Consider the following 14,426-nt stretch of genomic DNA (forward strand, 5'->3'; position numbering starts at 1 on the left):
CCACCAGAATAAGAGTCCCAGAGGAGCTTGGTGGGAGGATTTCCACCACATCTTTGGAGTCTGTTGGCCTTTTTGAAGGCTGGAAAGCTAGAGGAACAAGTTTAGTTGGATCTAAAGTAGAACCCGCTGGAAGTGGGTGGCTTAGAAGCCCAAAATGGAACCACAGAAAAGATACAGCAGGACTCAGCTCTTCAACACATGAGGGAGGAAGATAAAAAATAGTTGATGTTGCCATTTGCAGCAAGAGACACAGCGATTTTAGGCTCTTCTGACCTCCCTTCCCCTGCAAAAAACCAAACTGAGTCTGTTTCATTTTGCCTGGGTAACCAGCCTAGGTCCCCCCTTCACCATAAAAGCCAGTGAGTTCTTAGCCCCAGAAATCCCCTTTGTCATGTCAGGGGCTGAGTTCAGACCCCTCCTCTCCTGCAGAGCCTTACTTTGTCCATGCGGTGGAGTGGGGAAGCCATGTCTACTTCTTCTTCCGGGAGATCGCGATGGAGTTTAACTACCTGGAGAAGGTGAGACCAGTGCAGTGGGGCATGGAGTTGAGAGGCTCTGATCATGTGAAGTTAGGGGGCAGAGGTGGATCCATGAATGCCTACGTGGGGCAAGAGGGTCCTGCCCTCCATTTCTGGTTCCCAGGGCCTCCCTTCCAGCCATGATCAGGCCCTGATCCTGAAGGCATCTACAGAGCAGCCGTGGAGCACTCAGTCCTGACGAGGGACTTGAATTGGAAGTCAGATACACCTGGTGCTGTTGCTGTTCACCTGTCCACCCATCCAGCCACAATCACTTATCCATCCTTCATCCCCTGTCCATCCATCTGCCTGCTCACCGTCCCACTTACCCATCTGCTTGTTTTTCAGCCCACCCACACTTTCATGAATCCATTAATCCATCTACTCATCCACCCACTACCCATCCATCCATCCATGCACTCATCCATCTGTCCACGCATCCATCCACCCATCAGTTCATCCAACCACCCTTCCACCCTGTCCGTCCATGAGTCCATCCCTCAGTCCGTCTATCTATCCATCATCTATCCATCCATCTGCCAATCCATTCACCCATCCGTCCATCCCATCCACCCATCCATGCACCCACCCATCCATCCATTTATCTACCCATCCATCCATCCATCCATCCATCCATCCATCCATCCCTCCATCCTATCCATCCGCCAATCCATCCACCCATCCATTCATCCATCTACCTGTCCAGCCACTCATCCATCCATCATTCATCTATCCATCCATCTGCCAATCCATCCACCCATCCATTCATCCATCCATCTTTCCATCTCATGCATCGATCCATCTCATCCACCCACTCATCATCTATGCACCCACCCATCTATCCATCCATTTATCTGCCCATCTACCCACACACCCATCCATCCGTCCATCCATCCATCCATCCATCCATCCACCCACTCACCCATCCAACCATCCACCCACCCAACTCACCAATCCATCCATCCATCCATCCATCCATCCATCCATCCATCCACTCACCCATCCAACCATCCACCCACCCAACTCACCAATCCATCCATCCATCCATCCATCCATCCATCCATCCATCCATCCATCTCATTCACCTGCCAATCCATCCACCCATCCATTCATCCATCTACCTATCCAACCACCCATCCATCCATTATTCATCTATCCATCTATCTGCCAATCTATCCACCCATCCATTCACCCTTCCATCCCATCCATCCATCCATCCACCCACTCACCCATCCATCCATCTATCCACCCACTCACCCATCCATCCATCCATCCACCCACTCACCCATCCATCCATCCATCCACCCACTCACCCATCCATCCATCCATCCATCCATCCATCCATCCATCCACCCATCCATCCATCCGTCCATCCATCCATCCACCCATCCATCCACCCACTCACCCATCCATCCATCCATCCACCCACTCACCCATCCATCCATCCATCCACCCACCCATCCACACATCCATCCATCCATCCATCCATCCATCCACACATCCATCCATCCGCCAATCCATCCAGCCATCCATTCATCCATCCACCCTTCCATCCCATCCATCCATCCATCTCATCCACCCACTCATCATCTATGCAGTCACCCATCTATTCATCCATTTATCTGCCCATCCACCTACACATCCATCCATCCATCCATCCATCCATCCATCCATCCATCCATCCATCTATCCATCCATCCATCCGTTCACCCATCCAACCATCCACCCACCCAACTCACCCATCCATCCATCCTTCCATCCATCCATCCACACATCCATCCATCCATCCATCCATCCATCCATCATTCATCCATCCATCCATCCACCCATCCATTCATCCATCTACCTATCCAACCACCCATCCATCCATCCATCATTCATCTGTCTGTCCATCTGCCAATCCATCCACCATCCATTCATCCATCCACCCTTCCATCCCATGCATCCATCCATCTCATCCACACACTCATCATCTATGCAGCCACCCATCTATCCATCCATTTATCTGCCCATCCACCCACACACCCATCCATCCATCCACCCACTCACTGATCCAACCATCCACTCAGCCAACTCACCTATCCTTCCTTCCTTCCTTCCTTCCATCCACCCATCCATCCATCCATCCATCCATCCATCCATCCATCCACCCACCCACTTATCCATCCATTCATTCATGCACTTATTCACCTATCCATGCATCCGTCCATCCATTCACCTAGCTTTCTCTCCATCCACCTGTTCATCCATCCACCCACCCATCCATCTACTTATCTACCAACTGCCTAATTACCTTGTCCTCTGTCATCATCTCCTCCACTATCTATCATCCTTTTTCAGATGTATTCATTTATCCATCCACCCACTCATCCCTCTATTGTAATCATCCATCCATCTATTCATCCACTCATGCATCCATCCATCCAGGGAACCAGGCAGTGCTGAAGTGCACAGACTGCCACTAACTACTATTGTGACCTTGGCCAGTCACTTCCTTTTATCCATGCCTCTTATCAGTTTCCCCATATGTACAATGGGGGGATATCAGTAGGCAGCCCTCAGGAAGAGTGTAAGAGATGTGAGAATAAAACATTTCTTCATGGAAGCAGTGATGACTATGGTTGCCACCGTTGCTATTATCATCACTGACATTCCCACCGGCGATTTCTGCAAGGGAAGCCGGTGCCCAGAGAGGAACGGTGACTGGCCCCACCAGAGCCAGGGTCAGACTCCTCCATCCCGGCTTGGGTGGTGGGTGGCACAGCCTGTGAGCAGGACTTCCTGGGACACAGAGCTCAGGCCTCCGTCTGTCCACTGTCACGCCCAGGTGGTGGTGTCCCGCGTGGCCCGAGTGTGCAAGAACGACGTGGGAGGCTCCCCCCGCGTGCTGGAGAAGCAGTGGACGTCCTTCCTGAAGGCGCGGCTCAACTGCTCTGTGCCTGGGGACTCCCACTTCTACTTCAACGTGCTGCAGGCTGTCACAGGCGTGGTCAGCCTCGGGGGCCGGCCTGTGGTCCTGGCTGTGTTTTCCACGCCCAGCAACAGGTCAGCGCCCACCAATGGGAGCGAACTGGGAGCATTTAATAGGCATGGGTAGAGAGGGCTTGCATTCATTCACTCCTCAGATATGCCCAGGGTCCTGGGTTGGGCACCACTGGATTAGACCGCTGAGAGGCCTCGGGCCCAGGCTGGGGTGAGACAAGCTGACAATGACCCTCTAAATCCCTTTGGTCAGAACTGGGCCAGAGATATCCTCATTCTCTGCCTTTGGGGAGAGGAGCAGGGAGGGCTTCCTGGAGGAGGGGACATTGGAGCTAGGCTTCAGGTGTGAGATGGAGGAAGAGGGAAGGGTGTTCAGAGTTGGAGAAACAGCACATGCAAAGGTCCTGAGGCTGCAGTGAGCTCGGTATATTTAAGGAATCTTGAGAGGGCCTGTGTGGGAAGCGAACAAGGGAGAATGGACAACACGAGGGCAGGGAAGTGATGGGATGGATCAGGCAAGGCCTTGTGGGCTGCAGGCAGAAACCTGGACTTTTTCCTGAGAGCATTGGGAGCCATGGAAGAGTGAAGAGCAAGAGGGATGAGATCAGATTTGCATTTTTGTTGTTGTTTGTTTGCTTGTTTGTTTTTTTTGAGACGGAGTCTCGCTCTGTCGCCCAGGCTGGAGTGCAGTGGCCGGATCTCAGCTCACTGCAAGCTCTGCCTCCCGGATTTACGCCATTCTCCTGCCTCAGCCTCCCTAGTAGCTGGGACTACAGGCGCCCACCACCTCGCCCGGCTAGGTTTTTGTATTTTTTTTTAGTAGAGACGGGGTTTCACCGGGTTAGCCAGGATGGTCTCGATCTCCTGACCTCGTGATCCGCCCATCTCGGCCTCCCAAAGTGCTAGGATTACAGGCTTGAGCCACTGCGCCGGGCCTTGTTTGTTTGTTTTTGAGACGAGTCTCGCTCTGTCACCCAGGCTGTAGTGCAGTGGCGCTATCTCAGCTCACTGCAACCTCCACCTCCTGGGTTCAAGCAGTTCTCTGCCTCAGCCTCCCAAGTGGCTGGGATTACAGGCACCTACCACCACACCTGGCTAATTTTTTTTTTATTTTTAGTAGAGATGGGGTTTCACCATCTTGGCCAGGCTGGTCTTGAACTCCTAACCTTGTGATCCATCCGCCTCTGCCTCCCCGGTTCAAGCAATTCTCCTGCCTCACCTCCTAAGTAGCTGGGATTACTGGCGCATGCCACCATGCCCGGCTTATTTTGTATTTTTAGTAGAGACGAGGTTTCTCCACTTTAGTCAGGCTGGTCTCAAACTCCTGACCACCACTCATGATCCACCCTCCTTGACCTCCCAAAGCGCTGGAATTACAGACGCGGACCACCATACCCGGCCCAGATTTGCATTTTTAAAAAGCCTGCTTGTGGGCCAGGCACAGTGGCTCACACCTGTAATCCCAGCACTTTGAGAGGCTGAGGAGGGCAGATCACTTGAGGTCAGGAGTTTGAAACCAGCCTGGCCAACATGGTGAAACCTTGTCTCTACTAAAAATACAAAAATTGCCTGGGTGTGGCGGCAGGCACCTGTAATTCCAGCTACTCGGGAGGCTGAGGCAGGAGAATTGCTTGAACCCGGGTGGTGTAGGTTACAGTGACCCGAGATCACGCCACTGCACTGCAGCCTGGGCGACAGAGCAAGACTGGGTCTCAAAAATAGAAAAAGCCTGCTGGGGAATGGGTTCTAACAGTGGCAGTGGGGAGGCAGGACATCCAATTAAACAGGGATGGGGGCCGGGCGCGGTGGCTCAAGCCTGTAATCCCAGCACTTTGGGAGGCCGAGACGGGTGGATCACGAGGTCAGGAGATCGAGACCATCCTGGCTAACACGGTGAAACCCCGTCTCTACTAAAAAAACACAAAAAACTAGCTGGGCGAGGTGGCGGGCGCCTGTAGTCCCAGCTACTCGGGAGGCTGAGGCAGGAGAATGGCGTGAACCCGGGAGGCGGAGCTTGCAGTGAGCTGAGATCCCGCCACTGCACTCCAGCCTGGGCGACAGAGCGAGACTCCGTCTCAAAAAAAAAAAAAAAAAAAAAAAAACAGGGATGGGGGCCTGGACAGGGGGCAGCCTCGTAGACCCTGAACTGTGGTCCAATCTGAGATGTTACTCAGGAGGAACGGCTGCATTTGACAGATGCGGGAGGGACACGGGATGTCTCTGGCACAGGAAGACTGAAGATTCGCTGGTTCCTGCAGACAGAGGCTCCTGCATGTGATTGTCTGAGATGGGGCCTCCCACTGGGCTCACCAAATTCTTTCATCCCAACCTCTCAGCATCCCTGGCTCGGCTGTCTGCGCCTTTGACATGACACAGGTGGCAGCTGTGTTTGAAGGCCGCTTCCGAGAACAGAAGTCCCCCGAGTCCATCTGGACACCGGTGCCGGAGGATCAGGTGCCTCGACCCCGGTGAGAATCCCCCCCATCCTGAGTCATGTGCCCAGATGAGGTCCTGATCCCCAGGGCCGGGGGCTGGGGCTTCCAGGTGGTTATTTAGCTGATGCTGAGTTCAGCTGTACCCATTATGCAGATGGGAAAAACTGAGGCCGGGCACGGTGGCTCACGCCTGTAATCCCAGCGCTCTGGGAGGCTGAGGTGGGCGGATCATCTGAGGTTAAGGGTTTCAGACCAGCCTGACCAACATGGCGAAACCCTGTCTTTACTAAAAATACAAAAATTAGCTTGGCGTGATGGCACTATGCCTGTAATCCCAGCCACTCGGGTGGCTGAGGAGGAGAATCGCTTGAACCCAGGAGGATGAGGTTGCAGTGAGCCAAAGCACTCCAGCCTGGGCGACAGATTGAGATTCCATCTCAAAAAAAAAAAAAGAAAAAGAAAACTGAGGGCCGTTGGGCAAAGCAATGGGTACCCCTGGTGAACCAGGCCCCATTATGAGGACCTTTATGTTCGTCCTGACCACACCCTTGCCACCCCCAGGCCTGGGTGCTGCGCAGCCCCCGGGATGCAGTACAACGCCTCCAGCGCCCTGCCGGACGACATCCTAAACTTTGTCAAGACCCACCCTCTGATGGACGAGGCGGTGCCCTCGCTGGGCCACGCACCCTGGATCGTGCGGACCCTGATGAGGTCAGTCCTGGAGGGGCACGGCGTGGCGAGGGGAGAGAGGATGGGGTAGACTGAGGGTGAGAGGATGCAGATGCTCAACACAGCTGAGCCCATGGCTGCTGGCGCTGCCCAGAGAGCTGGAGACAGAGACAGAGAGACAGAGAGGATGGAGAGGTGACAGGCAGGGTGCTGGGTACGGTGGCTCATGCTTGTAGTCTCAGCACTTTGGGAGGCCGAGGCGGCCAGATCACCTAAGGCCAGGAGTTTGAGATCACCCTGGCCAACATGGAGAAACCTCGTCTCTACTTAAAATACAAAAATTAGCCAGGCGTGGTGGCAGGTGCCTGTAGTCCCAGCTACTCGGGAGGCCGAGGCAGGAGAATCACTTGAACCCAGTGAGCCAAGATCATGCCACTGCACTCCAACCTTGGGCCAGTGGGAGACTACATCTCAAAAAAAAAAAAAAAAAAAAAAAAAGAGGTAGACAGACACACACACACTAGGAGAACAAAGGAGGAGAGAGACGGAGACAAGGAGAGAGACAATCAGAGACAGACACCCAAAGAGACAGAGACAGGGAAGAGAGACAGAGAGAGAAAGAGACTAAAAGGTACACAGACAGACATACACATCAGGAGAAAGGGGGGCCGGGCACAGTGGCCCACGCCTGTAATCCCAGCACTTTGGGAGGCCGAGGTGGGAGGATCACTTGAGGTCAGGAGTTTGAAACCAGCCTGGACAAATGGTGAAACCCTGTCTTTACTAAAAATACAAAAATAATCAGCTGGGTGTGGTGGCGGGCGCCTGTAGTCCCAGCTACTTGGGAGGCTGAGGCAGGAGAATCGCTTGAACCCAGGAGGCAGAGGATGCAGTGAGCCGAGATCGCGTCACTGCACTACAGCCTGGGCGACAGAGCGAGACTCTGTCTCAAGAAAACAAAACAAAACAAAACAAAAATTGGCCAGGCGTGATGGCACGCACCTATAGTCCCCACTACTCAGGAGGCTGAGGTAAGAGAATCGCTTGAACCTGGGAGGCGGAGGTTGCAGTGAGCTGAGATTGTGCCACTGCACTCCAGCCTGGGCGACAGAAGGAGACTCTGTCTCAACAAAAGCGACAGGGCCAAGTAGAGTCTGGTTTGGGGTTATGTTTCTGGCGAGTGTGCCCACGTGCCTGTGTGATCACCCATGTGTCTGGCATCCATGCACACATGCATTTGTTGCTGTCACGTGGTGTGTCACTGTCTGTATACACCCGTGTAACCATGCCCATGCCCGTGTTGGTGGCAGGTGGTGGCCAGAGGACCCCTGGGGGATATGGGGCCAGCCTGACCCTCCCCTGCCCTGTCCCCCAGGCACCAGCTGACTCGAGTGGCTGTGGATGTGGGAGCCGGCCCCTGGGGCAACCAGACTGTTGTCTTCCTGGGTTCTGAGGCAGGGACCGTCCTCAAGTTCCTCGTCCGGCCCAATGCCAGTACCTCAGGGACATCTGGGCTCAGTGTCTTCCTGGAAGAGTTTGAGACCTACCGGCCAGACAGGTGAGTCCGGGCAAAGACGGGGAGGGGTCGCCAGCAGGAGGGGAGATGGGCTGAGTTGCCCTCAGCCTCACCACTCTGCTTGTCCCCAGGTGTGGACAGCCGGGCGGTGGCGAGACAGGGCAGCGGCTGCTGAGCTTGGAGCTGGACGCAGCTTCAGGGGGCCTGCTGGCTGCCTTCCCCCGCTGCGTGGTCCGAGTGCCCGTGGCTCGCTGCCAGCAGTACTCTGGGTGTATGAAGTGAGTGTCCACCAGGCCCACCATGGGCAGGAAATGAGGGAGGATGGGCACAGGGAGGGAGAGCTGGGTTCCAATCAAAAGCCCAACAACGTCCTAGTCATTGAGCTGGGCAGAGGGCACGGCCCATGCAAAGGCCCAGGGGCAAGACCACGCCTGGTGTGTTGGAATAACAGTGAGGTGGCCGGTGTGGCTGGAGCAGAATGAGCAAGGGGGAGAGAGGAAGGAGGGGAGGACAGGGAGGGGATGGGAGGGGACAGGGCAGTTTGTGCAGAACTTTGTGGGCCTCAGGGAGGACTTGGGCTTTGACCTCGAGGGAGGTGGGAGCCATGTAGGGTTGCAGGCAGAGGAGGGACTGGTGGTGACTCCGGTGCTTACAGGTGCCCTCTGGTGGCTGCCACCAGGAGGAGACTGCAGGGGAAGGAGAACCAGGGACCACGGCGGAGGCTGTTTCCCTGTCTCTAAAATGGGAGGAAAGCTAGGATGCACGCCAGTGCTGGCGCACGCCTGGGCTCCATGTGAGCCGTCAGTGCAGAGGACCCTGCTTCCTGCCCACCGTTATTGCAACAATGACCCAGTGGCTCCAAGTCCAAGGGCACAGCCTCTGGCACGAGGCCTGGGCTCCCATCTCAGCTCTGCCGCTTGGGCAGACATTTACTTTCTGGAGCCTCACTTCGCTTACCTGTAAAATGGGGAGTGAACAGTGTCCTGCACACAGGTTTGTTCTAAGGACTCCAGGAGTTGCTATTAAGAGGAGGGACTAGGCCAGGCGCGGTGGCTCAAGCCTGTAATCCCAGCACTTTGGGAGGCCGAGACGGGCGGATCACGAGGTCAGGAGATCGAGACCATCCTGGCTAACACGGTGAAACCCCGTCTCTACTAAAAAATACAAAAAACTAGCTGGGCAAGGTGGCGGGCGCCTGTAGTCCCAGCTACTCGGGAGGCTGAGGCAGGAGAATGGCATAAACCCGGGAGGCGGAGCTTGCAGTGAGCTGAGATCCGGCCACTGTACTCCAGCCTGGGCGACAGAGCGAGACTCCGTCTCAAAAAAAATAATAATAAAATAAAGAGGAGGGACTGGGCTTCGTAGCTCACGCCTGTCGTCCCGGCACTTTGGGAGGCCAAGGCAGGAGGACTGCTGCTTGAGCCCAGGAGTTCGAGACCAGTCTGGGCAACACAGCATAGTGAGACCCTGTCTCTAAAAAAATAAATAAATAAATAAGTCAGCAGGGCGTGGTGGCACACATCTGTGGTCCCAACTACTCAGAAGGCCCAGGCAGGAGGATCACTTGAGCCTGGGAGGTTGAGGCTGCAGTGAACTATGATCATGCCACTGTACTCCAGCCTGAGTGACAGAGCATGACCCTGTCTCTTAAAGAAAAAAAAATTAAATTTTAATTAAAAAAATTTTTTTAAATTTAAAAATAAAAAAAACGCCAGGCATGGTGGCTCACACCTGTAATCCCACCACTTTGGGAGTCTGAGGCAGATGGATCACCTGAGGTCAGGAGTTCCAGACCATCCTGGCCAACCTGGTGAAACCCTGACTCTACTAAAAATGCAAAGATTAGCCAGGTATGGTGGTACGTGCCTGTAATCCCTGCTACTTGGGAGGCTGAGGCAGCAGAATTGCTTGAACCCGGGAGGCAGAGGTTGCAGTGAACCAAGATGCTGCCGCTACGCTCCAGCTTGGGCAACCAGAGCGAAATTCCGTCTCAATCAAAACTAAATAAATAAATAAAATAAAAATAAAGAGGCAGGTGCTTGGAACAGGGCCCACAGGTCACCATCACCGTTCAGGCTGTGTGAGTGACTTGGACACTTGTCCCATTCGGTCCCTGGTCTGCTCTAGGAACTGTATCGGCAGTCAGGACCCCTACTGCGGGTGGGCCCCAGATGGCTCCTGCATCTTCCTCAGCCCAGGCACCAGGTACTGCGGGAGAGGGAGGTGGGTGGAGGGTGTGTCGGACCCGCCCATGATCCAGGATCCCCTGGATCTCTGACTGTGAGAGGGGCCTCTGCTGATGGTGCCTCCTCTCCCCATTAGAGCCACCTTTGAGCAGGACGTGTCCGGGGCCAGCACCTCAGGCTTAGGGGACTGCACAGGTGAGTTGGGAGGATGGCAGGCTAAGCTAAGACCCCCTCCCCCACTACCATGGGGGAGGGGAGGGAGGAGGCTGGAGGACCCTCGAATCCTCCAGGAGGTGGGTGGGGAAACTGGACTCCATCAGAGCTTTAGAAAGGCATGGAGAGGCCTCATTTATTGGGGAGGGAGATAGGGGAAGAACAGAGACCCCAGAAGACAGATACACCAAGAAACAGGCTTTGACAAGGACGAAGAGACAACAGAAGGCAGACAGACAAACTTCAATAGGAAAGAAGGGGCCAGGCGGCGGCGACTCCTGCCTGTAATCCCAGCATTCTGAGTGGCCAAGACAGGAGGGTCACTTGAGGTCAGGAGTTCGAGACCAGCCTGGGCAACATAGTGAAACCCTGTCTCTAAAACAAAAACCCAAAAATAATCCAGACGTGGCAGTGCATGCCTGTAGTCCCAGCTACTTGGGAGGCTGAGGCAGGAGGATCGCTTGAGCAAGGGAGGTGGAGGCTGCAATGAACTGTGGTCAGGCCACTGTACTCCAGCTTGGGCAACAGAGCAAGAATCTTTTTTTTGTTTTTTGATACAGAGTTTTGCTCTGTCACCCAGGCTGGAGTACAGTGATGTGATCTCAGCTCACTGCAACCTCCATCTCCTGGGTTCAGTTGATTCTCCTGCCTCAGCCTCCCGAGTAGCTGAGATTATAGGCACACACCACCATGTCCGGCTAAATTTTGTACTTTTAGTAGAGACGGGGTTTCACTTGTTGGCCAGGCTGGTCTCAAACTCCTGACGTCAGATGATCTGCCTGCCTCAGCCTCCCAAAATGCTGAGATTACAGGTGTGAGCCACCATGCCTGGCCGAGATCCTGTCTTTAATAAAACAGAGGTATTTGGAGGCAGGGTGGCACTGAGCTGCACCACTGCACTCTAGCCTGGGGGGCTCTGTCTCAAAACAAAAACAAAAAATTTTAAAAATAAAACAATTAGGCCAAGTGGGGTGGCTCATGCCTGTAATCCCAGCACTTTGGAAGGCAGAGGCAGGCGGATCACGAGATCAGGAGTTTGAGACCAGCCTGGCCAACATGGTGAAACCCTGTCTCTACTAAAGATACAAAAATTAACTGGGTCCACGTGGTGGCAGACACCTGTAGTCCCAGCTACTCTAGAGGCTAAGGCAGGAGAATCACTTGAACCTGGGAGGTGGAGGTTGCAGTGAGTCGAGATCACCCCACTGCACTCCAGGCTGGCACACAAACTAAGACTCCATCTAAAAAAATAATAAAAAGGCCGGGCACGGTGGCTCACGCCTGTAATCCCAGCCCTTTGGGAGGCTGAGGTGGGCGGATCATGGGGTCAGGAGATCGAGACCATCTTGGCTAACACGATGAAACGCCATCTATACTAAAAATACAAAAAATTAGCCGGGCGCGGTGGCGGGCGCCTGTAGTCCCAGCTACTCGGGAGGCTGAGGCAGGAGAATGGCGTGAACCCGGGAGGCGGAGCTTGCAGTGAGCTGAGATCGCGCCACTGCACTCCAGCCTGGGCGACAGAGCAAGACTCCATCTCAAAAAAGAAAATAATAATAATAATAGTAATAATAATAAATACAAATAATAAAAAAGAGGACAGAGGGCCTGAGGAGGTAGGAGGGGTGCCCGGGCCCCCCCTCGGCCCCGCTAACCCCCCTGTGCTCCCCCACCAGGGCTCCTGCGGGCCAGCCTCTCAGAGGACCGCGCGGGGCTGGTGTCGGTGAACCTGCTGGTGACGTCGTCGGTGGCGGCCTTCGTGGTGGGAGCCGTGGTGTCCGGCTTCAGCGTGGGCTGGTTTGTGGGCCTCCGTGAGCGGCGGGAGCTGGCCCGGCGCAAGGACAAGGAGGCCATCCTGGCGCACGGGGCGGGCGAGGCGGTGCTGAGCGTCAGCCGCCTGGGCGAGCGCAGGGCGCAGGGTCCCGGGGGCCGGGGCGGAGGCGGCGGCGGCGCCGGGGTTCCCCCCGAGGCCCTGCTGGCGCCCCTGATGCAGAACGGCTGGGCCAAGGCCACGCTGCTGCAAGGCGGGCCCCACGACCTGGACTCGGGGCTGCTGCCCACGCCCGAGCAGACGCCGCTGCCGCAGAAGCGCCTGCCCACCCCGCACCCGCACCCCCACGCCCTGGGCCCCCGTGCCTGGGACCACGGCCACCCCCTGCTCCCCGCCTCCGCTTCGTCCTCCCTCCTACTGCTGGCGCCCGCCCGGGCCCCCGAGCAGCCCTCCGCGCCTGGGGAGCCGACCCCCGACGCCCGCCTCTACGCTGCCCGGCCCGGCCGCGCCTCCCACGGCGACTTCCCGCTCACCCCCCACGCCAGCCCGGACCGCCGGCGGGTGGTGTCGGCGCCCACGGGCCCCTTGGACCCAGCCTCAGCCGCCGATGGCCTCCCGCGGCCCTGGAGCCCGCCCCCGACAGGCAGCCTGCGGAGGCCGCCGGGCCCCCACGCCCCTCCGGCCGCCACCCTGCGCCGCACCCACACGTTCAACAGCGGCGAGGCCCGGCCTGGGGACCGCCACCGCGGCTGCCACGCCCGACCCGGCACAGACTTGGCCCACCTCCTCCCCTATGGGGGGGCGGACAGGACTGCGCCCCCCGTGCCCTAGGCCAGGGGCCCCCCGATGCCTTGGCAGTGCCAGCCACGGGAACCAGGAGCGAGAGACGGTGCCAGAACGCCGGGGCCCGGGGCAACTCCGAGTGGGTGCTCAAGCCCCCTCCGCGACCCACCCGCGGAGTAGGGGGCCCCCTCCGCCACAAGGAAGCACAACCAGCTCGGCCTCCCCCCACCCGGGGCCGCAGGACGCTGAGACGGTTTGGGGGTGGGTGGGTGGGAGGACTTTGCTATGGATTTGAGGTTGACCTTATGCGCGTAGGTTTGGTTTCTTTCGCAGTTTTGGTTTCTTTTGCGGTTTTCTAACCAATTGCACAACTCCGTTCTCGGGGCGGCGGCAGGCAGGGGAGGCTTGGACGCCGGTGAGGAATGGGGGGCCACAGCTGCAGACCCAAGCCCTCCCCCACCCCTGGAAAGGTCCCTCCCCGACCCAGGCCCCTGGCGTGTGTGGGTGTGCGTGCGTGTGTGTGCCGTGTTCGTGTGCAAGGGGCCGGGGAGGTGGGCGTGCGTGTGCGTGCCAGCGAGGGCTGCTGCGGGCGTGTGTGTCACGTGGGCCACGCGTGCAGGGTGTGTGTCCACGAGCGACGATCGTGGTGCCTCCAGCGGCCTGGGCGTTGGCTGAGCCGACGCTGGAGCTTCCAGAAGGCCGGGGGCCTCCGAGGTGCCGGTTAGGAGTTTGAACCCCCCACTCTGCAGAGGGAAGTGGGGACAATGCCGGGGTTTCAGGCAGGGGACACGGGGAGGGCCTGTCCAGAAGTCACATCGGCAGCAGCTGTCTAAAGGGCTTGGGGCCTGGGGGACGGTGAAGGTGGGCGGGGCCCCTCTGTAAATACGGCCCCAGGGTGGTGAGTGACTCCCATGCCACCCGTCCCCTTGTGACCTCCCCCCTCTGACCTCCAGCTGACCATGCATGCCACGTGGCCGGCTGGGTCCTCCACCCTCTTTGGAGTTTGCCTCCCCAAGCCCCCTCCCCATCAATAAAACTCTGTTTACAACCACCGGCCCCCATGACTCTGGCTCTGCTCTGCCTCCTAGGGGTGGCACGGGTCGGGGGCACCCTCAAATGTCAAGACCAGGCCAGGTGTGGTGGCTCACGGCCTGTAATCCCGGCACTTTGGGAGGCCTAGGTGGGCAGATCACTTGAGGTCAAGAGTTCAAGGCCAGCCTGGCCAACATGGCAAAACCCCGTCTCTACTAAAAATACAAAAAAATTAGCCAGGCGTGGTGGTGGGTGCCTGTTATCCCAGGTACTCAGCCGACTGAGGCAGGAGAATCGCTTGAATCTGGGAGTCAGAGGTTT

The 14,426-nt window shown here is 56.7% G+C and overlaps 1 protein-coding gene across 2 annotated transcripts in view; it reads left to right on the forward strand.

The window, feature by feature from the left end:
- SEMA6B (semaphorin 6B) overlaps positions 1–14,124 on the forward strand; it is a 40,108-nt gene extending 25,984 nt beyond the window's left edge. For both annotated transcript variants that reach the window (XM_073017085.1, XM_037994614.2), the window contains exons 9-17: positions 430–518; positions 3,346–3,563; positions 5,837–5,968; positions 6,497–6,646; positions 7,980–8,162; positions 8,252–8,398; positions 10,248–10,325; positions 10,443–10,501; positions 12,196–14,124. In XM_073017085.1, the coding sequence (XP_072873186.1) occupies positions 430–518; positions 3,346–3,563; positions 5,837–5,968; positions 6,497–6,646; positions 7,980–8,162; positions 8,252–8,398; positions 10,248–10,325; positions 10,443–10,501; positions 12,196–13,121 (1,982 nt within the window). In that variant the 3' untranslated portion in view covers positions 13,122–14,124. The remainder of the gene's footprint in view (positions 1–429; positions 519–3,345; positions 3,564–5,836; positions 5,969–6,496; positions 6,647–7,979; positions 8,163–8,251; positions 8,399–10,247; positions 10,326–10,442; positions 10,502–12,195) is intronic.
- The last annotated feature ends 302 nt before the right edge of the window (positions 14,125–14,426 follow it).

The sequence above is a fragment of the Chlorocebus sabaeus genome, chromosome 6, assembly GCF_047675955.1.
Source record: "Chlorocebus sabaeus isolate Y175 chromosome 6, mChlSab1.0.hap1, whole genome shotgun sequence".
Classification (NCBI taxonomy): Eukaryota; Metazoa; Chordata; class Mammalia; order Primates; family Cercopithecidae; genus Chlorocebus; species Chlorocebus sabaeus.